Genomic DNA, 24,916 nt, shown 5'->3' with positions numbered 1-24,916 from the left:
AATACCATCAAAAGAAAGCTCTATTTGTGGGAAGAAAAGGACGCAAATTTTGTTTGGGTACAACATTGCATGACCGCGCAATTACCAGTTAAAGCAGCGCAGTGCCAAAGTGTAAAAAGACCTCTGGTCATTTACCAGCAAAATGGTCCGGTCTGAAAGTGGTTAAATATTAACAGGTTGGTGTGACCTTTTAAACTCACCAACAGAAGCCTTTATTATGTACACACCCATTACATTTCCAGGAAAGTGAAACTTAAACTTGAAGCATTGTACTACGTATAATCCTGATGTAGAAATCTGAAGAAGAGAGAAGACATTGGGAATTTTCTCCAATGATGGAACCTATAGGCAAAAAACAAGAGATCCTAAATTTCACCCTTCCCAGTAGTCCCTCCGAGGACAAGCAGTACACCAGGGTTCTCCTGCAGCTCTTTGGATATGCTGGCCATGGGAAATCAGCTTTTGTCAACTCCTGCTTCTACACCCTCAGAACAGAGGAGTATCAGATGCGCGCCGTTACAGGACCAAGTGGCAGCATTATTACAACCGAGAGAAAGGCCTATAAACTAACCGACACCATCACCATTGTGGACAACAGAGGGTTTGGGAAGAAGGGAACAAATGAAGAGGCCATCGCCTATGCTCAGCTGGGTAGGATGTCAACCCCTTTTATTTCTATTATTTAAAGTCCAATTCCTACATGTCTTCTTCAATTGAATCTCCGTAAGATTTCTACTATTCTCTGCTTGAGTTGATTATAGCCGTATTTGTGCACTTGTAACAGAAACAATTGAGTTCTGTCTGTGATACTTTTTTTATTTGCACTAACATACAGGTTTTTTTTTTTTAGGAAAAGCTTTTGGGGGTATGTCCCCTTCTTCAGGGTCTTGGCAGTACTAATGCACAACGTTTTAGCAGAATGTTAACAAGACAATCTTAAGAGAAAGAAAAAGTGCAAACAAACATTTTGCAACAAATGTAATTGAGCTTGGATAGCTGGAGATAAAAGGCAGAGAGAGAGAGAGAGAGAGAGAGAGAGACAGACAGAGACAGACAGAGAGAGGGAGGGCTATTGAAAGGGGGGGTAAAGAAAGTTACAGAGGTTAAGGTATTATAAAAATGTAGAGTAGTGATTTAGAAAGCTGAGGTCCACATTTAGACCACTATGTTTTGTGTCAAATAGAATTATCCTTCTTAGTTCAAACGTTTTACCCCTTTAAGGACCAAAACATTCAGGTCTTCCATTGTGTGGTCTGGTTGTGAGAAATGATGTCCCACATGAGTGCAGAAATCAGTCACCTCAAATAATACAGAAGTAGAACTATAGATGGGGGGACAGTCACCGAGGGCTGTTGGATAATGAGTAAGAAAACCAGTATCTAAATTTAGGCTGTTATCTTTTGGGTCAAATAGAAGTATCATGCTTAGTTTAAAAGTTTTACTTTCCTGAATAGTTTTGAAAGTCCCTTTAAGGACTAAGACATTGAGATCTTTCATAGTGCGGTGATGTCCCACAGGAGTGTAGAACTCATCTTCTTTATGTTCCTTGATGGTGTGTCGCCAATGTAAGGTTATTTGCATTGGATGAGGTACACCACATTACTGGAGGTACAGCTGTATGATCCTGTGGTATCGAAGGTCTCTTTTGTGTGTGTGACACTTTTGGATGGATTGATTGGGTTGCAGAGTTTGCAGTATTTTTTATTGCAGGGTTTGCTTCCATTATTTGTGACTTCATAGTCAGAATGACATTTCCTGCTGATTAGTTTATGTCTGAGGTTGGGTGGTTGCCTGAATGCCAGAATTGGGGGTTGCTGGAACATCCTCTGTTATGATGGGTCGTAAATCTTTGATTATCTTCCTTATGCCGCGCACACACGAGCGGATTGTATGGCGTACTTAGTCCGTCATACAATCCGACGGACAGTCCGTCGTACTTTCCACTGAACGGACTTGACCACACACGGATACACAAACAGTCCGTCGAAAGCTTGCGCGATGACGTGTACAGCACGTACGACGGGACTAGAAATAGGAAGTCCAAGACACAGCAAAGCACCCTTCCGCCGTGTAAATCCTTTCTGGGCATGCACCATTCTTAGTCCTTCGAACTAGCATACTGACGACCATATTGTCCGCTGAAACCAAAGTACGATGGACAGAATTTCGAAAAAAAACGAAATACTTAGTACTCCGGACTGCACGCTGAAAAAGTCAGCTGAAGCCCACACACAAGCGGACTGTCCGCTGAAATGTGTTTCGACGGACTAAGTACGCCATACAATCCGCCCGTGTGTACGCGGCATTATACCTTCTATTGCTATATCATATGTGGGTACTGGTGGTCTCTTTGTAGTGGAAGAGATTTTCTCTTTGGGTTTTCAAGGCTGTGTTTATGCTCGTTTTGATGGTTTTGTGTTGGTAACCTTTCTTTTGGAAGGCATCTACTAGCGTTCTGAGATGTTTATCTCTGTCTTCTAGGTCTCAACATATTTGGTGGTATCTGATGGCCTTGTTGTTTATGATTATGATGATTATGATGATTATTCAACCTTACTAACTATAAAACTATGATGGCCCGTTTAGTGTGTTGGGGGTGTGAACTAGAACTGCGGAGATAGTTGTATCTGTTGGTAGGTTTTCTGTATAATGAAGTGTGAAGCTTGTCATCCCTGATATATACTGTAGTGTCCAGAAAGTTGACATGTGTGTTTGAACAATCATTTTTTTGTTTGATTGATGGGTGAAAAGTGTTGATCAATAAGTAAAACTGTTCTAGATTTTCTTCACCTTCAGTCCATATGGTGAAAATATCATCAATATAGCGATAATACCTGCATGGCTTTTGTTGTATGCTGTTCAGGAATTTGTCCTCCAGATCAGCCATAAATAAGTTGGCATATCGGGGTGCCAGTTTACTTCCCATAGCCGTACTCATACACTGAAGATAGATGTCATGGTTGAAATTGAAGTAATTGTGTGTTAGGATAAATTCAATGACTTGTGTAACATCCTCTGTATTTGTGATTTGGTGAGGATGATAAGAATCTGTGACATGCAGCCAACCCATCCTTGTGGGGGATGTTACTGTACAGAGATTCTACATCCATAGTGACTAGAAGTGTATTTGGTGGTAATTGTTGTATATTGTTGTGCTTGTTCAGAAAATCAGTTGTGTCGTGCACAGGGGCGGACTGACAACTCATGAGGCCCCCGGGCAATAGGAGATTATGGGTCCCCCAGGCAATCAGACATTATGGGGCCACGCAGTATACACAAACACACACACATAGTATACAATCACACAGTACACACAGACATGTTTCTATTGGCTGAGAAGGTACTGGAGAGGTGGGGCAGCTATAATCCCAGGATTTTTAGACCAAAGGCATGTTGGTAAGGGACATTTCATAGACAGATGTAAAAAACCCACAGATTTTTACATAATTTCCCTGGTTTTACTGAGGCTGGCAACCCTGATGGGGCCCCCTAGTGGCACGGGGCCCTCGGGCAGTGCCCGAGTGGCCCAATGGTCAGTCCGCCCCTGGTCATGCAGGAAACTAGCAGTGTTCATGACTAACAGCTTTAACGTTGGACCTGAGATTTGTTCGGTAAGTGTATTCATACTTGTTATGATGGGTCTGGATTTCCTGACTTGTGAATCTTGGGCAGCATGTAGAAGTCCACAATTTCTGGATTATCTGGAAGCACACTGATTCATTTTGAATGCACTGTAGGTGGGTTGGTAGTGTTTTAATGTGACATTTTGATTGCTTAGTAAAACCCTGGGTCAGATCATAATCTAGCTTTTTATAGTAAGAAGAATTTGCCTGCTGCCTCTGGCCCTCTTGTATGTGTATTTGTCTCTATCCATCACAACAACTGCTCCCCCTTTATCTGTTGGTTTAATGTTGATGGTCTGATTATTGCATAAATTGTGTATAGCCGTTCACTCCCGTGGTGAAAGGTTGTATAATCGGACAGTATTCAGTTATTATCCTCTGGGAATTCATTGAGGAGGATTCCTCTCTCCCAGAGACACCTCTGTGACACCAGTGCTAGAAATGATGGAATGAGATCACGATGGAGCAGAAAAAGCAAAAATACCCAACTATGTTACATAGTTAGTAAGTAAGGTTGAATACCACCAGTCCGTCCTGAGTGAGTATCTACAGTTGCCCCTATCCCTGTATATTGCACACTCACATCAGTTCCTGCCCTCAAAGAGCCCACAATCCAAGTTCATATACTAGGGCCAATTTAGACAGAAGCCAGTAAACCTACCACCATGTCTTTGGAGTATGGGAGGAATCCCACACAGGCACAGGGAGAACACGCAAAACTCCAGGCAGGTAGTGTCATGGTTGGGATTTGAACCAGCGTCCCTTTTCCTGCTAGGTGAGAGAACTACCCACTACACCACTGTGCCGCCCAAAGTTCTTTTTATTGGAAAAAGTTAAAAAGTTACAAAGTCTCTTGAATGTATATGCCTAGGTTGGCCATACATTATACAATATTCTTTTTTTCAACCTTGGATTGAAGGAAAGAAAAACTATTGATTCTCTCATTAACACAGTCAATGTTGATGGGGAAATCTCTTCCTTTGCACTATTGTATTTGGACAGTGGTTTCTCCGCCATCAGAATACAAGATCACTGCTGGTGGCTCATCTTTCTATCATCTATACACATGTATGTGAACATTCAGCAGTTACCAGTGGTTACGGACAGATATTCTTCCCCCGGACACAGATAGGGATGAGATCAAAGTTGGGTTTGAATACAAATTTGGATGTCAAGCAAAATGATAGTATGGGACGTTTCAGGGTTTGTTTGTTTTTTTTTTTTTTATTATTATTGATATGGATCTACATTGCTAGAAGACATGATTGATCGTGATTTTCCTTTTTTTTTTTTTTATTGAAGAACTTTAGGATGTGTTTATTTACATTTCACTTTTTTGTGTATGTCCTCTTTACTCATTTACATGGGGGAGCAGTATCCGATTCTATCCCCACAAACACCAGACCAGGGTTGTAGGGAAGAGGCCCTTATCCTCATTAACATAGTGACAGGGTGCTTTGCCACAGAGGTCTCCCTGCAAGATGCCCCCCACCCCATGTTGAGGGCATGTGGCCCGTTATGGTTTAGTAGGGGATGGACCTTATTCCCTCCTTTCTTGGCCTGCAAGGCTGCATCCTTGGATAAGGGTCTTGTATGAATTTTTGGGGGAACCTCACAACATTTTTTTGTGGAGGCCCCCAATAAGATCTACAGTATATGTTATGTTATCTGGTATAGATGATGGAAAACCTTGGCCATTTGTTCACAAAAAGAAGTAAAGAGGCAATTTAAACACTTAACGACCAGGCCTCTTTTTCAGACTCAGTGTTTACATGCTTAAAACATTTTTTTTTTGCTAGAAAATTACTTAGAACCCCCAAACATTATATATTGTTTTTTTCTAACACCATAGAGAATAAAATGGCGGTCAGTGCAATACTTTTTTCACACCGTATTTGCACAGCGGTCTTACAAGCGCACTTTTTTTGGAAAAAAATAACTTTTTTGAATAAAAAAATAAGACATCAGTAAAATTAGCCCAATTTTTTATATTGTGAATGATAATGTTACGCCGAGTAAATTGATACCCAACATGTCATGCTTCAAAATTGTGCCCGCTCGTGGAATGGCGTCAAACTTTTACGCTCAAAAATCTCCATGGACATTTAAAATTTTTTACAGGTTGCATGTTTTGCATTACAGAGGAGGTCTAGGGCTAGAATTCAGTGGCGGCCCGCCCATAGGGGGCGCCCAGGCGCCGCCCCCCCCTCCCCCTAGGGTTAAAAAAAAAAAATAATAATAATAAAAAAAACGGGCCCTTTAAGACATTAAAAAAAAAATGTCATTTAACAATTTAACATAGTGTACTGTGGCGCCGGTCACAGTGCACTATGAGAAGCGCCACGTCGATGCAATCACAAGATTGCATCCATGGCGCTTCATTTGCGGGTTAAAAACCCGCCTTGCGGCGCACTGCAGAACGCCGACTAGCTTCCGCCCGTAAAATCACTGTGATTCTACGGGCGGGAGCATTGTTATTCTTAGACAGGCAGGTCACTTCCGGCTTTCGGCTGCTTCACGAAACCCAGAAGTGACGTCGGCAGCTACGTTCCTCAGCCCGAGCGGAGCTGCAAGACAGTGAGGCAGGTGAGTCACCGCATAAAGGCTTTCTAGTTTCTACTTTGAGAATGTTCATGCATTTAGCTGAATGAGTGGAAAAAAGCTTTCACAGCCAGAAAGGTTTCCCCAGGCCAGGCGACTTTTGCCGTGGCCAATCAGAGAATGAGCTCTGAAGGGGGAACTCCACGCCAAATTTCTGAAAAAAAATTTGACATGGGTTCCCCCTCCGAGAGCGTACCAGGCCCTTAGGTCTGGTATGGATTCCAAGGGGAACCCCCTACGCCGAAAAAACGGCGTGGGGGTCCTCCCCAGACCCTTATCCGAGCACGCTACCCGGCCGGCCAGGAAAGGGGGTGGGGACGAGCGGGCGGCCCCCCCCTCCTGAGCCGTACCAGGCTGCGTGCCCTCAACATGGGGGGGTGCCTTGGGGGAGGGGGGCTTGCGGCCCCCCCACCCCAAAGCACCTTGTCCCCATGTTGATGAGGACAAGGGCCTCTTCCCGACAACCCTGGCCGTTGGTTGTTGGGGTCTGCGGGCGGGGGGCTTATCGGAATCCGGGAGCCCCCTTTAATAAGGGGGCCCCGGATACCGGCCCCCCACCCTATGTGAATGAGTATGGGGTACAATGTACCCCTACCCATTCACCTGTGAAAAAAAGTACAAAAAAAACACAACACAGGGTTAAAATATTTTATTGCACAGCTCCGGGGGTCTTCCGTCTTCGGGGGTCTTCTCGCCGGACTCCTCCGCTATCTTCTTGTAGCTCTTTTACTAGCGGAGGACCCCGGCATTCTTCTTCGTCGCCGCGGCCTCCTCTTCCGACTTCGGGGGTCTTGTCCCCCTCTTCGGTTCTTCTGCCGGGCCACCGCGCCTTCTTATAGCTCTTTTACAGGCGGTGGACCGGTCTTCTGTCGCCGCCGCCGCCGCCCGTTCTTCTTCTTCTTCTTCCTCTTCTCTAGGAGATGTTGACTCGACGATCTCTCCGGCCGGAATGCCAGGGACGCACTGCGCTGCCACTTATATAGGGACAATGGGGCGGTGTCACATGGGTTGATGTCACATAGGTTGGTCACATGGGTTGATGTCACATGGTGACCCCGCCCCCTTACGATGTCACAGTCCCGGAGGATGCTGGGACAGTCCCCATGTGACATCAACCCATGTGACCAACCCATGTGACATCAACCCATGTGACACCGCCCCATTGTCCCTATATAAGTGGCAGCGCAGCGCGTCCCTGGCATTCCGGCCGGAGAGAGCGTCGAGTCAACATCTCCTGGAGAAGAAGAAGAAGAACGGGCGGCGGTGGAAGGCCCGGCAGAAGAACCAAAGAGGGGGACAAGACCCCCGAAGTCGGAAGAAGTCGGAAGAAGAGGCCGCGGCGATGAAGAAGAATGCCGGGCTCCTCCGCTAGTAAAAGAGCTACAAGAAGATAGCGGAGGAGTCCGGCGAGAAGACCCCCGAAGACGGAAGACCCCCGGAGCTGTGCAATAAAATATTTTAACCCTGTGTTGTGTTTTTTTTGTACTTTTTTTCACAGGTGAATGGGTAGGGGTACATTGTACCCCATACTCATTCACATAGGGTGGGGGGCAGGTATCCGGGGCCCCGTATTAAAGGGGGCTCCCGGATTCCGATAAGCCCCCCGCCCGCAGACCCCGACAACCAACGGCCAGGGTTGTCGGGAAGAGGCCCTTGTCCTCATCAACATGGGGACAAGGTGCTTTGGGGTGGGGGGGCCGCAAGCCCCCCCTCCCCCAAGGCACCCCCCCATGTTGAGGGCACACAGCCTGATACAGCTCAGGAGGGGGGGGGGGCGCCCGCTCGTCCCCACCCCCTTTCCTGGCTGGCCGGGTAGCGTGCTCGGATAAGGGTCTGGTGTGGATCTGGGGGGGACCCCCACGGCGTTTTTTCGGCGTAGGGGGTTCCCCTTGGAATCCATACCAGACCTAAGGGCCTGGTATGCTCTCGGAGGGGGGGAACCCACGCCAATTTTTTTTTTCAGATTACATAAGGGGCGTGGTTTATGAGAAGTGGGAGGGGCCAAGATGATGGGCGGGGTCTGGCGCCCCCCCATCCAAAAACTTCACCAGCCGCCACTCGTCGGGACGGGGGGGGGGGGGGGTTTAAAAAAAAGCATGACAGGTCCTCTTAAATATGAGATCGGGGGTCAAAAAATCCTCAGATCTCATATTTGGACTTAAATGCAATAAAAAAAAATGTAGTTTGAAAAAATGACATTGAAAAAATGTTCCTTTAAGACGTATTGGGCGGAAGTGAAGTTTTGACATTGCTTCCGCCCTCCTATGGTATAGAGATGAGTGGGGGCCATCTTAGCCTCACTCGTCTCTATACCCAGCCATCGATAGGACCTGATCGCCTCCGCTGCTACCGACGGCTCCGGTAAGGGGCGGAGGGCGCGGGAGAGCGATGGGAGGGGGGTGGAACCTCTCCAGCTGCCGATAACGGTGATCTTGCAGAGGACCCACCGCAGAGACCACCGTTATCGCACACAGGACCGCCTCCTGTAAAGATGGATATCTCGGTTGTGGCAGCAGCTGCTGCCGTTACCAAGATATCCCTCTTCAAATTGCTGACGTATATGTACAAGAGGTAAGTGGTTAACCGCTTCTTGCCCCCCATAGTGTTACTGCAGGCAGGAAGAAGCTATAGGCCAGGTTATATACCTGTATTATGCCCGACACATGCACACGGGCGTGTCCCCTGTCCACCAGACACAGCATATTGTTGCTCCTGGTACTGAGATGCTTTGAGCAGCCAGGGTATCACGTGTTTGCGATGCGATCACAAACTAAACACAACTGGGTTTCATTCATAACAGTTGTGCTTAGTATTGTGATGCTGTGATTGCCCCACTGCTATCAAGTGGTACCTGGGCCAATCACAGCCCCCTGTACCATGTGATTAGCTTTTATTTAATTTCTTCATTTTCTAAAAAAAAGTGACAAAAAATTACAACAAAATTACACCTAACCATGTCTCTTACCAAATGTTTCAGTCTATCTCATTTCCAAAAAGGTCATCAGGGAACAAGAATGTTAGTACATCAGGATTATTCAATTTTCAAAGTTATATGCCATAGTTTTTAGGCGCTATATATATAACGTTCACACAGACCAATTATTATACGCTTTTTGGTATTTTTTTTTTTTTTTTACCAAAAACATGTAGCAGAATACATTATGGCCTAAATTTCAGAATAAATTAGATTTTATTGGATATGTTGTATAACAGAAAGTATAAAATATTGTTATTTTTTTCAAAATGTTTTGGTCTTTTTTTTATTTATATAAAAATCAAAACCCAGTGGTGATCAAATGCCACCAAAAGAAAGCTCCATTTGTGTGAAAATAGATAATATACATTTAATTTGCATGCAGTGTTGCATGACCGCTCAATTGCCAGTTAAAGCGGGAGTCCGCCGGGAGTCCGCCATTTTTTTTTTTTATTAGCCAGCAGCTATAAATACTGCAGCTGCTGACTTTTAAAATAATGACACTTACCCGCCCAGCGCGCCCGCGATGTCGGCACCCGAAGCCGATCTCTCGATCGTCTCTCGGGTGCTGCCGCCGCCATCTTGGGTATGGGAATCAGGAAGTGGAGCCTTTCGGCTTCATTTCCCGGTTCCCTACTGCGCATGCGCGAGTCGCGCTGCGCAATAAGGACGGTCCCCGCTGTCTCTGGGATCTGTGTGTTTCCCAGCAGGCAGCAGGGGACCTTCGGAAAGGGGCGTAGATTCTGCAGAAAGGGGTGTACCTTCTGCAGAATCTACGCCGGAAGTGGGTGCAGATGCCTGTACTGTACAGGTACCTGCACCCCCCTCCCCCCGGAAAGGTGCCAATTGTGGCGCCGGAGGGGGTGAGGGTTCCAATGAGCGGAAGGTCCACTTTAGGGTGGACCTCCGCTTTAAAGTAGTACAGTGCCGAATACCAAAAAATGACCTGGTTATAAAGGGGGTGAAACCCTCCGAAAGGTCAACTGAATTGCCAGCAAATGGCAGCTTCCGTTGGCTTTACTTCTGTTTGCAAACGTACAGAAGTTGAAATTTGCCAGCAATTTAAACAGCATATTTTCTTTGTAAATGTCAATGTTGCTATAGTTGGTTGTATGCATCATACAAATGTGTCACTTTTTTTTTTATTGTTTCATAAAGTTTTATTGATTGAACAGAATTATATAATACAACGTAACATTGTCTTTATCTCATATTCACAATAATATAACATTGGGGTTGTAATACATTTTACATTTACATAATTTTTACAATGGTATTAGACCTGCGCACACTGAAATATTTTGTTTCGGAATTTCGTTTTCGTCCGAAAAATTAATTTATTTAGTTATTCCCGAAATTCGTTTTTATTTATTTATTAAATCCGAAATAATTAAGGTGGAATCTGTCATTGAAGGCTTATGGTGTCTGTTGAAATGTTCTAAGAAGATTCGACGGAGCAGCTAAACTGTACGACGGCCGCATTCGTACATTTCAAGGTCGAATGCTCCGCCTACAAGCTATAGTATAATTCTAATGTTGGATGACACTAGTAATAATTATATTTATTAATTATTATTACTAGTCAACTGAAATGGATATTTTATAGATAGGCAACTCCTATCCTCATATTGATTAGCGGTTCCAAATTAATAATAACTACTGCAGTAGGGAAGAGACACAAAAGATACGCTCAGCATCTTTCCAAATAACCGTTCTCCTTTATTATGAGGCATTTGAAGGCTTTTATACACATGATTACATAGGTATCACATTAATATTACAATTGTACGTTTATGATAACAAGGGGCGTAACATAGGCAGGCTAATTCTAATCAGGACTCGAAAGAATGTAAACATGTACTGAAAACATTATTAGTGCCGTGTGCACAGTGAGGGCATTGTGCAATACATATAAAATAGAATACAATTATATACAGAACCTACAAATTTCCATTACACAACCAACATTAGAATTCTTCTATAGCTTATGGGCGGAGCATTTGACCATAAATTTCCACTCGTGGCGACTGCTTCCTCGAATCTTCATGTCGAATCTTTTCTCTCTATGTCGAATAATCTTGGACTAATAGAGTTAGGTTAGGCACATTCGACCTTTTTTGCTATTGTCTCTCTATAGTGTCAAATCTTTTCTCTCAATGTTGAATCTTTTCTCTCTATGTCGAATAATCTTGGACTAATAAAGTCAGGTTAGGCACATTCAACCTTTTTTCCTATTGTCTCTCTATAGTGTCAAATCTTTTCTCTCTATGTCGAATCTTTTCTCTCTATGTCGAATCTTTTCCCTCTATGTCGAATCTTTTCTCTCTATGTAGAATCTTCCTCTCTATGTCAAATCTTTTCTCTCTATGTAGAATCTTCCTCTCTATGTCAAATCTTTTCTCTCTATGTCGGATAATCCAGGTATCTGAACCCACTTCCGGGAATAGCTAGCTGCAGCTAGCCACAGATGCCCCCCCCCCCCCGTTGTGTTCTGGGAAACACACAGTTCCTAGAATACAACGGTGACTAGTGGAGACGCGCAGCGCACTCGCGCGTGTGCAGTAGGGAACTGGGCAGTGAAGCTGCAATGCTTCACTTCCTCATTCCCGCTGGCGGCGGGGGCAGGCAAGAGACGAGCAATTGCTCGTCATCATCTACTGCTGGCATCGCGGGCACCCTGGACAGGTAAGTGTCCATTTATTAAAAGTCAGCTGCTGCAGTATTTCTAGCTGCTGACTTTTAATATTTTTTTTTTTTAAGGTAACCCTCCTCTTTAACCGGTTCCCAACCAGCGCACGCCGATGTACGTCGGCAGAATGGCACGGGCAGGCATATTGGCGTACAGGTACGTCCAATCTCTAATGCCGCCCTGCCATCGTGAGCACGCCGCTGGTCCACCACAATGTCGCAGTCACAATAAAAATCACTGATCGCCGCACGGGCAGGCATATTGGCGTGCAGGTACGTCCAATCTCTAATGCCGCCCTGCCATCGTGAGTGCGCCGCTGGTCCACCACAATGTCGCAGTCACAATAAAAATCGCGCATCGCCGCCATTACTAGTTAAAAAAAAAAATTATTAATAAAAATGTCATAAAACTATCCCCTATTTTGTAAATGCTATAACTTTTGCGCAAACCAATCAATAATCGCTTATTGTGATTTTTTTTTACCAAAAATATGTAGAAGAATACATATCGGCCTAAACTGAGTGAAAAAAATATTTTTTTCAAAAAATATATTTTTGGGAGATATTTATTATCACAAAAAGTTAAAAATAATGTGTTTTTTTTCAAAATTGTCGCTCTATTTTTGTTTATAGCACAAAAAATAAAAACCGCAGGGGTGAACAAATACCACCAAAAGAAAACTCTATTTGTGGGAAAAAAAAGGACTTAAATTTTGGTTGGGAGCCACGTTGCACGACCGCGCAATTGTCAGTTAAAGCGACGCAGTACCGAATCACAAAAAAGTGGTCTGGTCTTTGACCAGCAAAATGGTCCGGGGCTGAAGTGGTTAAAGGAATTTTGCAGTTTCTTTTAATTTTTAAAAAAAATTCAAAGTAAAGTAGGGATTCCTGTGATCCAGGATGCAAAGCCTCCTTTGATAGCCAAAAGCTCGGCAATAACAGTCCATGTATGGTTTCTGATAATTCCACACATCTCTGCCCATGGAAAGCCAAGGTCACCAGCGATGAGACATTATAAAGATGAAAGTATGGAGAAGTATTTGTATCATTTTGCATAATTATATATCTGTTTTTATCCTCAGGAAATTTTCTTCCTCTGGATGAGAGGGTGGAGTGGACGGAGGATTTTGTTCAGATAATGTCACAGGTGGAGGATTCTGACCTAAAACCAAACTACACGGTTTTTTATTGTCCCCATATTTGTTTACAGGTATGGATAGTTTTATACCGCTAATGTCATAAAATGTAATTACTAACATCCAACATTCAATGTTAATTTGTCTGGTTAAGTCTAGTTATTACTATATAACTTAAACGTAATATTAACCAATTAACGCCCCGTTAAATCTTCTGGAGGTCAATTGGTTAATATCACCCCGCCCAGCTTCATAACCAGGCCCCTTTTTTTTTTTGCGATACGGCACTGCGTTACTTTAACTGATAATTGCGCGGTCATGCGACGCTGTACCCATATAACATTTATGTCCCCTTTCACCACAAATAGAGCTTTATTTTGGTGGTATTTGTTTACATCTGTGTTTTTTTGTTTTTTTTTTTTTGTTTGCACTATAAACAAAAAAAGACCGACAATAAAAAAAAAAACAATATTTTTTTTCTTCTGCTATCAAACTTTTTTTTTTTTTTTTTTTAAATCTAATTTCTTCACACATTTGGGTAAACATGTATTCTGCTACATATTTTTGGTAGAAAAAAAAAATACCAATAAGCGTATATTTATTGGTTTGTGCAAAAGTTATAGCATCTACAAACTATGGAATCGTTTTAGTTATTTTTATTTATTTTATTTACTAGTAATGGCGGCGCTCAGCGACTTCTAGCATGACTGCGATATTGCGGTGGACATTCTGGCACTAACTGACATTTTGTGGGAACCAGTGACACAAATACAGTGATCAGTGCTAAAAATATACACTGTCACTGTACTAAGGATACTGCCTGGGAAGGGGTTAACATTAGGAGCAATCAAACGGTTAAGTGTGTGCCTAACCAGTGTTTTACTATATTGTGTGAGGTGCTTTTACTAGAGGAAGAGATTCAATGTATTCCTTGCTTTGCAGAGGCACAAATTCCATGCCTTGTCTTCTGTCTTAATGGCAGTCTGCCTTGTTTACATAGGCAGATCGCAGTTCTGTCTCTCTGCCTAATTATCGGTAGGTGATGGAGGACATTGGGTACCGTGCACTCGCTGTGTGTAATAGCAGCAGAAGCGAGCCACTGGTGTCAAATCATGTACAGTGGTGTGAAAAAGTGTTTGCCCCCTTCCTCATTTCCTGTTCCTTTGCATGTTTGTCACACTTAAGTGTTTCGGAACATCAAACCAATTTAAACAATAGTCAAGGACAACACAAGTAAACACAAAATGCAATTTGTAAATGAAGGTGTTTATTATTAAAGGTGAAAAAAAATCCAAACCATCATGGCCCTGTGTGAAAAAGTGATTGCCCCCCTTGTTAAAACATACTATAACTGTGGTTGTCCACACCTGAGTTCAATTTCTCTAGCCACACCCAGGCCTGATTATTGCCACACCTGTTCACAATCAAGGCATCACTTAAATAGGAGCTGCTTGACACAGTAAGGTCCACCAGAAGATCCTTAAAAGCTACACATCATGCCGAGACCCAAAGAAATTCAGGAACAATTCAGAAAGAAAGTAATTGAGATCTATCAGTCTGGAAAGGGTTATAAAGCCATTTCCAAAGCTTTGGGAATCCAGCGAACCACAGTGAGAGCCATTATCCACAAATGGCGAAGACATGGAACAGTGGTGAACCTTCCCAGGAGTGGCCGGCCACCCAAAATTACCCCAAGAGCGCAGCGACGACTCATCCAAGAGGTCACAAAAGACCCCACAACAACGTCCAAGGAACTGCAGGCCTCACTTGCCTCAGTTAAGGTCAGCGTTCATGCCTCCACCATCAGGAAAAGACTGGGCAAAAATGGCCTGCATGGCAGAGTTCCAAGGAGAAAACCACTGCTGAGCAAAAAGAACATCAAAGCTCGTCTCAATTTCTCCACAACACATCTTGATGATCCCCAAGACTTTTGGGACAACATTCTGTGGACCGATGAGACAAAAGTGGAACTCTTTGGAAGGTGTGTGTCCAAGTATATCTGGCGTAGAAGGAACACTGCATTTCATAAAAAGAACATTATACCAACAGTAAAATATGGTGGTGGTAGTGTGATGGTCTGGGGCTGTTTTGCTGCTTCAGGACCTGGAAGACTTGCCGTGATAAGAGGAACTATGAATTCTGCTGTCTACCAAGAGATCCTGAAGGAGAATGTCCGACCATCTGTTCATGTACTCAAGCTGAAACGAAATTGGGTTCTGCAGCAGGACAATGATCCTAAACACACCAGCAAGTCCACCACCGAATGGCTGAAGAAAAACAAAATGAAGACTTTGGAGTGGCCTAGCCAAAGTCCTGACCTGAATCCTATTGAGATGTTGTGGTATGACCTTAAAAAGGCCGTTCATGCTCGAAAACCCTCTAATGTAACTGAATTAGGACAATTCTGCAAAGATGAGTGGGCCAAAATTCCTCCAGGACGCTGTAAAAGCCTCATTGCACGTTATCGCAAACGCTTGGTTGCAGTTGTTGCTGCTAAGGATGGCCCAACCAGTTATTAGGTTTAGGGGGCAATCACTTTTTCACACAGGGCCATGATGGTTTGGATTTTTTTTCACCTTTAATAATAAACACCTTCATTTACAAATTGCATTTTGTGTTTACTTGTGTTGTCCTCGACTATTGTTTAAATTGGTTTGATGTTCCGAAACACTTAAGTGTGACAAACATGCAAAGGAACAGGAAATGAGGAAGGGGGCTAACACTTTTTCACACCACTGTATATATGTGATCTGGTGCACAGGTGTCTGCCCTGTGGCAGTAAAATTACTATAGACCTGAAGCGGTTAAAGGCTTTCTTTTAAAAAAAGTCATACTTACCTGCTCTGTGTAATGATTTTGCACTCATCCTCTTTTCAAGTCCCTTGTCGAATCTCTTGGCCCCTCCCTCCTGCCAAGTGCCCCCAGAGCAAGCTGCTTGCAATAGGGGCGCACAAGCAGGCTCATTCCCAAGCCATGGCTCTGCATACCATTAACACACAGAGCCATAGCTCGGTCCCGTCCCCTCTCTCTCCTTATTGGCACACTGGCTGTAATTGACAGCAGTGGGAGCCAATGCCCCCTGCTTCTGTCTCAGTCAGTGAGGAAGGAGAGTTCCCAGAGAACCAAAGCACTCATGCACATTGCTGGATCGAGATTGGGCTCAGGTAAGTATTAGGGGGCTGGGGGAGGAGCTACATAGAGGAGCATGTGGTGTCAGACCCTAGAGACTTTGTGGCCCTTTGTTTTTGTTTATGTTGGTTTTTCAAGAAATCCTGGTCTGAAGAGGGCATCATTTGTGAAGTCTTCACAAGTACGTGATGTGTGTTGGCACAAATATATTGGTCATCAACTACAGGCAAATGCACATCTCATCAATCCTATAGTGCTATTGCCACATTTGCATATGCTTGTTTGGTGTGAACATTAAATGACCTGTTGATCTGCTGGAAATCCAGTAAGTTCCAATTGGTTACAGAAATGTTACTATTTTGGTGAAATGCATTGGTGAACGGGTAAGGGAAAAAAAAAACAGGCCTGGCCTACATGCTCAGACCTAAGCTTTTTACTTTTAATATATTTTTTAAGAATTTTTGGGAGTCTATCCTACGATCTTTTGCAATCTGTTTTTCGTTTTGGATTTTTGAGACCTTGATTTCCTTTTTACATATCTGTTATATTCTTTATAACATTTAAACGATGATAGTGTTCCTTCATTTTTGTATTTTTTAAAAGCTCTTTTCTTATTTTATATAGCTTTTTAAAAGTTTGGCCGTGAGCCACATAGGTTTTATTTTTAGCCTTTCAAACTTATTGCCCAATGGGAATATACTTTGCAGTGATTTCTCATACATACTATAGTCTTTTTGGAGAATTCACATTTCTGTTCTGTGTCCATTGATGCCAATATTCCCTCCCAGTCTAATGCCGCATACACACAATCGCACATTGGGACAACAAAATCCATGGGATTTTCTCTGACGGATGTTGGCTCAAACTTGTCTTGAATACACATGGTCACACAATGTAGTCGGAAATTCCGAACGTCAAGAACACGGTGACGTACGAAAATGAGAGAAAATTGAAGTTCAATAGCTCTTCTGCCTGATTCTGAGCATGTCTGGAACTTTGTGTGTCGGAATTGTGTACACAGGATCGGAATTTCCGACAACGGATTTTGTTGTCAGAAAATTTGAGATCCAGATCTCAAATTTTGTGTGACGGAAATTCCGATGGAAAATGTCAGATGGAGCCCACACAAGGATGGCATTTCCGACAGCAAGCTCCCATCGAACATTTTCTGTTGGGAAAATCCGACCATGTGTACGCGGCATTAGTCTTGGAGAGCAGCCCTCATCCCTGGAAAATTTGCTTTACTAAAGTTAAGTGTATTTATCTTTGCCATATGTGTTTGTTGTTTACAGCTAACATCAAATGAAATCATGTTATGGTCACTGTTACCCAGATGTTCTTTTATATGAATATTAGTACTGAGCTCTGCATGGTTTGAGATTACCAGATCCAGCAGAGCGTCATTACTGGCCAGGGCCTCTATGAACTGGACTATATAATTATCTTGTAATAGGTTTCTACATTCTTTAACTGTTCCTGCAGTGCCATTACTCCAGTCAATTTCTGGGTAGTTAAAATCCCCCATTATTATCACTGCCGCAGCCCTTGCAGCCATTTGTATCGGTGCAAGGAGCTCAGTCTCCACCTCCTCATTAACACTAGGAGGTCTATAACAAACTACAATGATGTCACGTACCTTACAGTGGAGTCAGACTGCTGAGGGTGGCCTCTCGCACGGTTCCAGTCTCCACGCCCCTGAGGATGGGGACAGGGAGCGTGAGGACACGAAAGGGTGCAGGTGCCTGAAGGTGGAAGTAGCAGACCTTGGAGATGCTGGGTCCTCACGGTAGAAGAGATGTTGACTGGTCACGTAGGTAGGCACCGGAAGATCAGCAGGTGTGCAGGAAGCACTGCGTGTCTGTAACAGGCAAGGTCGGCAACTTGGCAGGCAATGCGGTACAATAACAGGAGGCAGGTGCGTAATCAGGAACAAGCAAGGGTCTGGCAACGTGCAAGCAAACGAGGTACAGATTCAGGAGACAAGCCAAAGTCGAAGTCCAAGCCGGGGTCAAAGGTAGTCCAGGAGATAGTAGCACAGGGTATCCAAAGGGCGGGTGTCAGGAACGGGTCACAGGAACAAGGATCACGGGAGCAAGGTCACAGGAGCAAGGTCACAGGAGCAAGGTCACAGGAACAACGATCAGGTCTTACAGGAGTAGCTGAAGACGATCCAGCACTGATGTCAGGCCAGGATCCTGTTTATATAGAGGGGAGTGAGCCAGGATTGGTGGAAGTGGCCGTCCGTGCGTGAATACGTACATCCGTTCAGTTTGCGCGGGTGTCTTCGCGTGTTCGGATTGGCGTACGTCCACGTGTTCGGATTGGCGTACGTCCACGTGTTCGGATTAGCATACGTCCGTTCGTCCTGGAATTCGTACGCCTCTGACGGGGACACCGCGCATGACGCCTGGAACGAAGGGAAACTGCCGCTATACGGGGACGGGCATACGTATGGTGAGTTCCCTGACAAAGGATTAACTTTAGTAGTACACACATCTATATGCAGTTCCACCAATAATGCTTCAGACTCATCACACTCTCCATCAACTAGGTGCTCTTTCACCCTTTAAGATCACTTCTCACATAGAGACAGACACCACCACCCCCTCCGTTTTACCCTGTCTTTTTGAAAGAGGGCATAGCCAGGAATAATAATAGCCCAGTCATGTGAAGAATGAAGCCAAGATTCAGCAATGCCAATTAAGTCATAGTTCTCTTTATGCACCAAAGCTTCCAACTAGTTTTCTTGGCAGACTTCTGGCGTTTTTGAACAAAAGCTTTAATTCGGTGTCTAATTTCAGACATGTATTTTGCACGTTTTATGCCAAGAGCCTTCCCACAGACTGTGTGTACATAAAAAGATCTTGGAAAATGTAGTTCCGGGGGCTGCCCCCACGCCAATAGGAACTAATCTCCCATAATCTGATTCTGCAAAAATGTTTAAGCTTAGAGATGACATTATAGGGAATAATAAAAGCTACTGCTCCCTATATGAACAAGGTAACATGTCATGGTTATGCAATAGTGTTCGTCTGCTTACCTGTTTCCATGTGTTCATCTCTAGAGACCAGCCAACCCTCACCTGACTGCTTTTGTAATCCATCCTCTGGCATGACTCCACCCTAGCTCCTATCAGAGAACTCTATATTAACCTGTGCACTGCAGGCCAGCCCTGCTGATCAACCATTGTGTATTCCTTTGTGTGTTAGCTTCCTGTTACCTGCCGTGTGCTCTTCTATTGTTTTCCGTTACCGACTTTGGCGTGTCCTTGACTATCCCTGTTTGCCTGTGATCCTGACCTTTTGGCGTGTCCCCGACTTTTCCTGTCTGCTTGTGGCCCGACCTTGGCTTTGTCCCTCACTATCCCTATCCTCCTGTTGCCTGCTGTGGGTGTGAGCTGGGGGACCCTGGGGGTCGCGACCTGGAGTCAGTTGCAGCCAAGTCCATCCTCACCACTAGAGTTGCTGGTGAACACCTGCTGGCTCTTAGACTCTGCACCCCAGGGAGCCCCAGTGGGATCTGTCTCCCGTCCGCAGCAGTCAGCCGTAGGGTCCATAACCTTGCGGTGCACTCCTGATCCCTACGGTGTGCATCTGTCACCTCACCTCAAGGTGACCTGACATAACACCTAAGTGGTGCTTTAGGGTAGTTTTTTTTTGGGGGGGCATATGTTTGGGTCATGCCTGGACGTACACGCTGAGGGTAATAACGTTTTATTTTCTACTAGCATGAAGAATTCATTGCCACAAGAGCAAGTAAAAGAAGTGAAGACATTTTTCAAGAACTGTTGTGATATGACAGGTAAATATATATATATATGTAAAAAAATTAAAGATTCCTAATAAAAAAAAAGAAAAAGTCAAAAAGATTTATAATAAATACCAAGAAAGAATATATTGACTAGTTCTGAGAAGGAAAATTAATATGAAAAACAGAAATCTGAAATTGGGCTTTTGTGATAAATGGTAAAGGATATCTATAGAAAACTTGCCCACAATTGTAATAAATAAATCATTTCTGGATGTAAATTTCTTGTTATTACCATGACCTATCACAAAAAAAAAAAAAAAATCTCCTATTTCTGACATTTGTGGGGTACTATATATGAGCATGATATTTATTGTTTGTAGCGGCAGTAGGGCCAAGTTACAATAGTGCACATTTTGCTTTTTTTACTCTACCTAAAAACACTGGCACTGGCCCAAAAAACAACTTTTTTTAATCCTACCTAAAATACACTGATCTTGCCCTTGACCCCAATACTGGCCATAACTTGCCCTTCTGCTCCACGGGAGGTGTCTGTCCTCCCTGAGCTCGCCTTACAGACTTTTTTTCCTCTAGTAAGAAGAAAAATATACCACAGATAGTATCTTTTTTTTCTCCATCCAAAAGTAGAAAGAGTAGAAGGGCAGCATTTACAGGTAGTGATTACTGTGATAGCCAATCACACGTGTCCATGTGATTGACGGGTAGTCCACCCAGCCCCAGGTCATTAGTAAGTACTCGTGACAAGTTGGTCTCCATGCTGGCCGACCTGCGTGACACCACATAAATGTGTTATGTTAGCATTGGTGGGTTAAATTTGGTGTGTATCTACCACTGGGTCCTGGGGATACAATTACATAAAACATAGGCCACGTTCCGATATTTGATATTTCTAAAGAGTTCAACAAAAATTGTTGACAAAAATTTACTTTTTAGGCATAAATGTGAGTATAACAAAAAAAGGGGGGAGAGGGAATTTCATTTAAAACAATTTTATTTAAAAAAAAGACAACAAACAAAATCTCAATGCCTCCTTTCCTCTTCTAACGTATACATCATAATCTATATATATATTCCTATGGGTATCCAGCATGGGGATATAAAGGAACCAATAATTGTCAGTACAGGAAATAATTAGCATATACAGTATATCACATAGGAATCAGCTCAGAGATATTTAGATGCTCTACATGTTTCGCGTTCAACATAACGCTTCATCAGGAGCTTAAAGTTCTTATTCCCTTTTGGTAACCCGAAAGAGAAGAAAAAGAGAGGCATCTCTACAGAGGTAAAGTAGTGTTGTAGTCAGTGTATCATAATATAAAGAAGCCCGAAAGGAAACGAAAAATCCAAAAATATAGGGCATGAGAAAAGGAGAAGGGTTATTTAAACTGTGATCTCTCACTTAATCCAGCCAGGGGTTCCACAATATCCTTAGGACAGAGGGGGAAGAGACAAACACCCCTCAATGATCTCCTCAGTCTCACGCCTGGACTGCTGTGGGTTAATCACTTAAGGACCAGTTGCCACCGTTATCCTGTGGAAGGTTGGCTCCCCTGAGCCAATCGCCATCATGGTACGTTGGTCACCTTAAAAGCTCTAGGGGGCAACCGCGATCGCTCCTAAACAGACAGATCTCTGTTCTGTCAGGGCAGGAGAGAGAGATCTGCTGTTCATAGTAATTAGGAACAGCGATAGGTCTTCTCCTCCAGGCAGTCCCATCCCCCCACAGTTAGAAACACTCCCTAGGACACACATTTGACGCCTTGATCACCCCCTAGTGTTAACACCTTCTCTGCCAGTGACATTTATACAGTAATCAGCGGCTATTTTTAGCACTGTTCGCTGTATGATTGTCAATGGTCCCAAAAAGTGTCTGATCTGTCCGCCACAATGCTGCAGCTCCTCTAAAAATCGTTGATCACCGCCATTACTAGTAAAAAAATAATAATAATAAATCTATTTCCTATTTTGTAGACAATAACTGTTGTGCAAACCAATAAATATATACTTATTGCGATTTTTTTTTTTTTACCAAAAATATGTAAAAGAATACATATTGGCCTAAACTGATGAAGATTTTTTTTTTTTTTGGGGGGGGGGGGATATTTATTATAGCAAAAGTAAAAATGTTGTTTTAAAAAAAAATAAATCATCAGTCTTTTTTTGTTTATAGCGCAAAAAAATCAAAACTGCAGAGGTGATTAAGTACCACCAAAAGAAAGCTCTATTTGTGGGGAAAAAAGGACATCAATTTTGTTTGGGAGCAACATTCATTGCAATTGTCGGTTAAAGCGATGCTGTGCCGTATTTCAAAAAATGGCGTGGTCATTAAGGGGGCAAATCCTTCCAGTCCTTATGTGGTTAAAGAATAATAGCGCTTTCAGACAAAGAGCGCTAATTATTTTCACCCATTTGCCCTGGGCATGCCCGTGTAGTACAGCCCTATAGAAATCTCCCGGCCAGACGTAGGTAAGCTCTATAGAAGCCTATGAGGCTGTACTGTGCAGGCACGGTCAGCAGATGTATTGTTTCTGAATTTAATCTGGATTTACTCCAGATTTAAACAATGGAAGCCATGGCAGTCAGATCTAAGTAGGTATTATCCATGGAGGGTGGAATCATTTAGATTACGGCAAAAGGTCACTAATTATTCCTTTTCACCACAGGAGTTTTCCCCATTGTTGTCCTGACTAACAAGTTGAACAAATGCTGCAATAATCTGGAAGAAGCATTTAGAAGTGCGGGAGCAGAAGTAGTGAGAGCTATTGAGAACTACACTTCAGAGGACCACATGAAGACGCGCGGACGAAGCACTGATATACAAGAGGTGATCTGTAATGCTTTGATAGATGTACGATTCCGCCTGGAACAACCACATGAGCCAATGAAGGAACGCTTACGACGCAAGAAATTCCTTCTGAAATTTGCGTATGAATCTGTAGTTGAAGAGCTAAAATCTAAAGCTAAAGAAAATGAGTATGAGAGGTTGAAAGCTCTGGCAGATAAAAATTGGTTCAAAAAATTCCCATATGGTAAATAACATAAACATGTGAAGTTCTTCTTATGCCGCGTACACACGATCAGATTGTCCGGCGTACTTAGTCCGCCGAAACGCATTTCAGCGGACAATTCGATCGTGTGTGGGCTTCAGCAGACTTTTCCAGCGTGAAGTCCTGTTGACTAAGAAAGTATTTTTGCACTCCAATCTTCCTGTCGGACTTGGGTTCCAGCGGACAATACGTTCGTCAGTATGCTAGTACGGCGGACTAAGAATGACGCATGCTCAGAAGCAAGTACGAAAAAGGAAGCTATTGGCTACTGGCTATTGAACTTCCTTTTTCTAGTCCCGTCGTACGTGCTGTACGTCATCGCACAAGCGAACGTCGGACTTTCTGTGTGTCCGTGTGTGGCCAAGTCCGTTCGGTAGAAAGTCCACCAGACTATCCGCCGGATTGTATGTCGGACTAAGTACGCCAGACAATTCGATCGTGTGTACGCGGCATTACTGAACACTCCTCTTAAAAATGAATTTTGACCAATGCCGATTGGTGAGCTTTTCTAGCGGTCTTGCTCGGATGGATGAACCAGTATTTGTAGAATGGCTGAAATACTTTTTCTGGGAGAAAATGTTGATGACTTCAATGCTGATCATGTAGGCAAAGTCCAAGGCATTTGGTCATGTGATCTCTGCTGAAGGCAAGGATCGGAGCCCAGATTGTCTGATTTCCCCCCACTTAGCTGTCATCACATCTCCAAATACCTAGGTCTTCACATGTGGTCACCACAGAATGAAGCATAGAGCAATGTTCTTCCAAGAAAATATACTTATGGGTTCTATCACCCTTTTTCGTTCACCCCAGAAAGCATTTTGAAATATGATTATTATTATTCAAGATTTATATAGTCCCAAACAGATTGTCCAGCACTTTACAACATAAAGGAAGACAGTACAGTTCAAATACAATTCAATACAAGAGGGTCCTACTCTTGAGGGCTTACAATCTAGCTTGTATGTCAACATTTGTGTAAAGGTCTTTTTTAGAATTGTTCATTCTTTACTACAGTAGACATGTGCATTTCGTTTCGTTCCGATTCGAAATTCGGACGAATTTTCATTATTCGGACATTCGGATGCATCCGAATTACCAAATTACAATGCTAACGAATTCAACCAAATTCGGCCGAAATTCGACTCAATACCGGATTCGAAATGATTTGAACATGATTCGACATTATTTCAACCGCATTCGAAATGATTTCAACATGATTCGACATTATTTCAACCGCATTCGAAAATATTTTGTGACCCGACTATAGGGGCATGTATCTCGGGGGCACTTAGTGCTAGAAACCCCAAATTTGGATATGTTGTAGTGCTAAAAATATTGTGTTTGCATACCAAATTTGGTGTTTCTAGCTATAAGTTACCCCGAGATATGTGGCCCCAAAATCGGGTTGCAAAATGTCATTCTCTGCTGCAGAAAAGTGCTTGACATTTTGTGACCCGAATTTTGGGCCCGACTATAGGGCCATGTATCTCGGGGTCACTTGGTGCTAGAAACCCCACATTTGGATATGTTGTAGTGCTAGAACTATTGTGTTTGCATACCAAATTTGGTTTTTTTTAGCTCTAATTGATCCCGAGATACGTGGCCCCAAATTCGGGTCACAACATGTTAAGCACTTTTCTGCAGCAGAAAATGACATTTTGCGACCCGATTTTGGGGCCACATATCTCGGGGTCACTTGGTGCTAGAAACCCCAAATGCAATGGAATGCAAACACAATTGTTCTAGCACTACAACATATCCAAATTTGGGGTTTCTAGCACCAAGTGACCCCGAGATACATGCCCCTATAGTCGGGTCACAAAATATTTTCGAATGTGGTTGAAATAATGTCGATCATGTTCAAATCATTTCGAATCCAGTATTGAGTCGAATTTCGGGCGAATTCGGTTGAATTCATTAGCATTGTAATTCGGTAATTCGGATGCA

At 43.4% G+C, this 24,916-nt stretch overlaps 1 protein-coding gene across 3 annotated transcripts; it reads left to right on the top strand.

Moving 5' to 3' along the window:
- Positions 1–255: 255 nt before the first annotated feature.
- Positions 256–23,881, top strand: LOC144000360 (uncharacterized). Of its 3 annotated transcripts, XM_077494152.1 has the most exons (4): positions 256–651; positions 12,969–13,096; positions 19,879–19,952; positions 22,586–23,881. In XM_077494152.1, exons 1-3 carry the CDS (start codon positions 333–335, stop codon positions 19,942–19,944), a joined length of 513 nt encoding a protein of 170 aa, XP_077350278.1. In that variant the 5' UTR covers positions 256–332; the 3' UTR covers positions 19,945–19,952; positions 22,586–23,881. The 3 variants fall into 3 exon arrangements, with proteins under 3 accessions (XP_077350278.1, XP_077350280.1, XP_077350279.1); XM_077494154.1 differs by lacking the exon at positions 12,969–13,096; XM_077494153.1 differs by lacking the exon at positions 19,879–19,952.
- Positions 23,882–24,916: the final 1,035 nt, after the last annotated feature.

This window comes from Lithobates pipiens, unplaced genomic scaffold, assembly GCF_037356315.1.
Source record: "Lithobates pipiens isolate NorthernLeopardFrog02 unplaced genomic scaffold, aLitPip1_a1.2 Scaffold_22, whole genome shotgun sequence".
Lineage (NCBI taxonomy): Eukaryota > Metazoa > Chordata > Amphibia > Anura > Ranidae > Lithobates > Lithobates pipiens.
This window is presented reverse-complemented; position numbering and strand designations above follow the sequence as displayed.

Excerpts from the sequence above, each read along its gene's own strand:
- LOC144000360 (XM_077494152.1), top strand. The coding sequence starts at position 333 with ATGATGGAACCTATAGGCAAAAAACAAGAGATCCTAAATTTCACCCTT. Across the intron at positions 652-12,968 it reads CATCGCCTATGCTCAGCTGG|GAAATTTTCTTCCTCTGGAT; the intron begins GTAGGATGTCAA and ends TTTTATCCTCAG. Across the intron at positions 13,097-19,878 it reads GTCCCCATATTTGTTTACAG|CATGAAGAATTCATTGCCAC; the intron begins GTATGGATAGTT and ends ATTTTCTACTAG.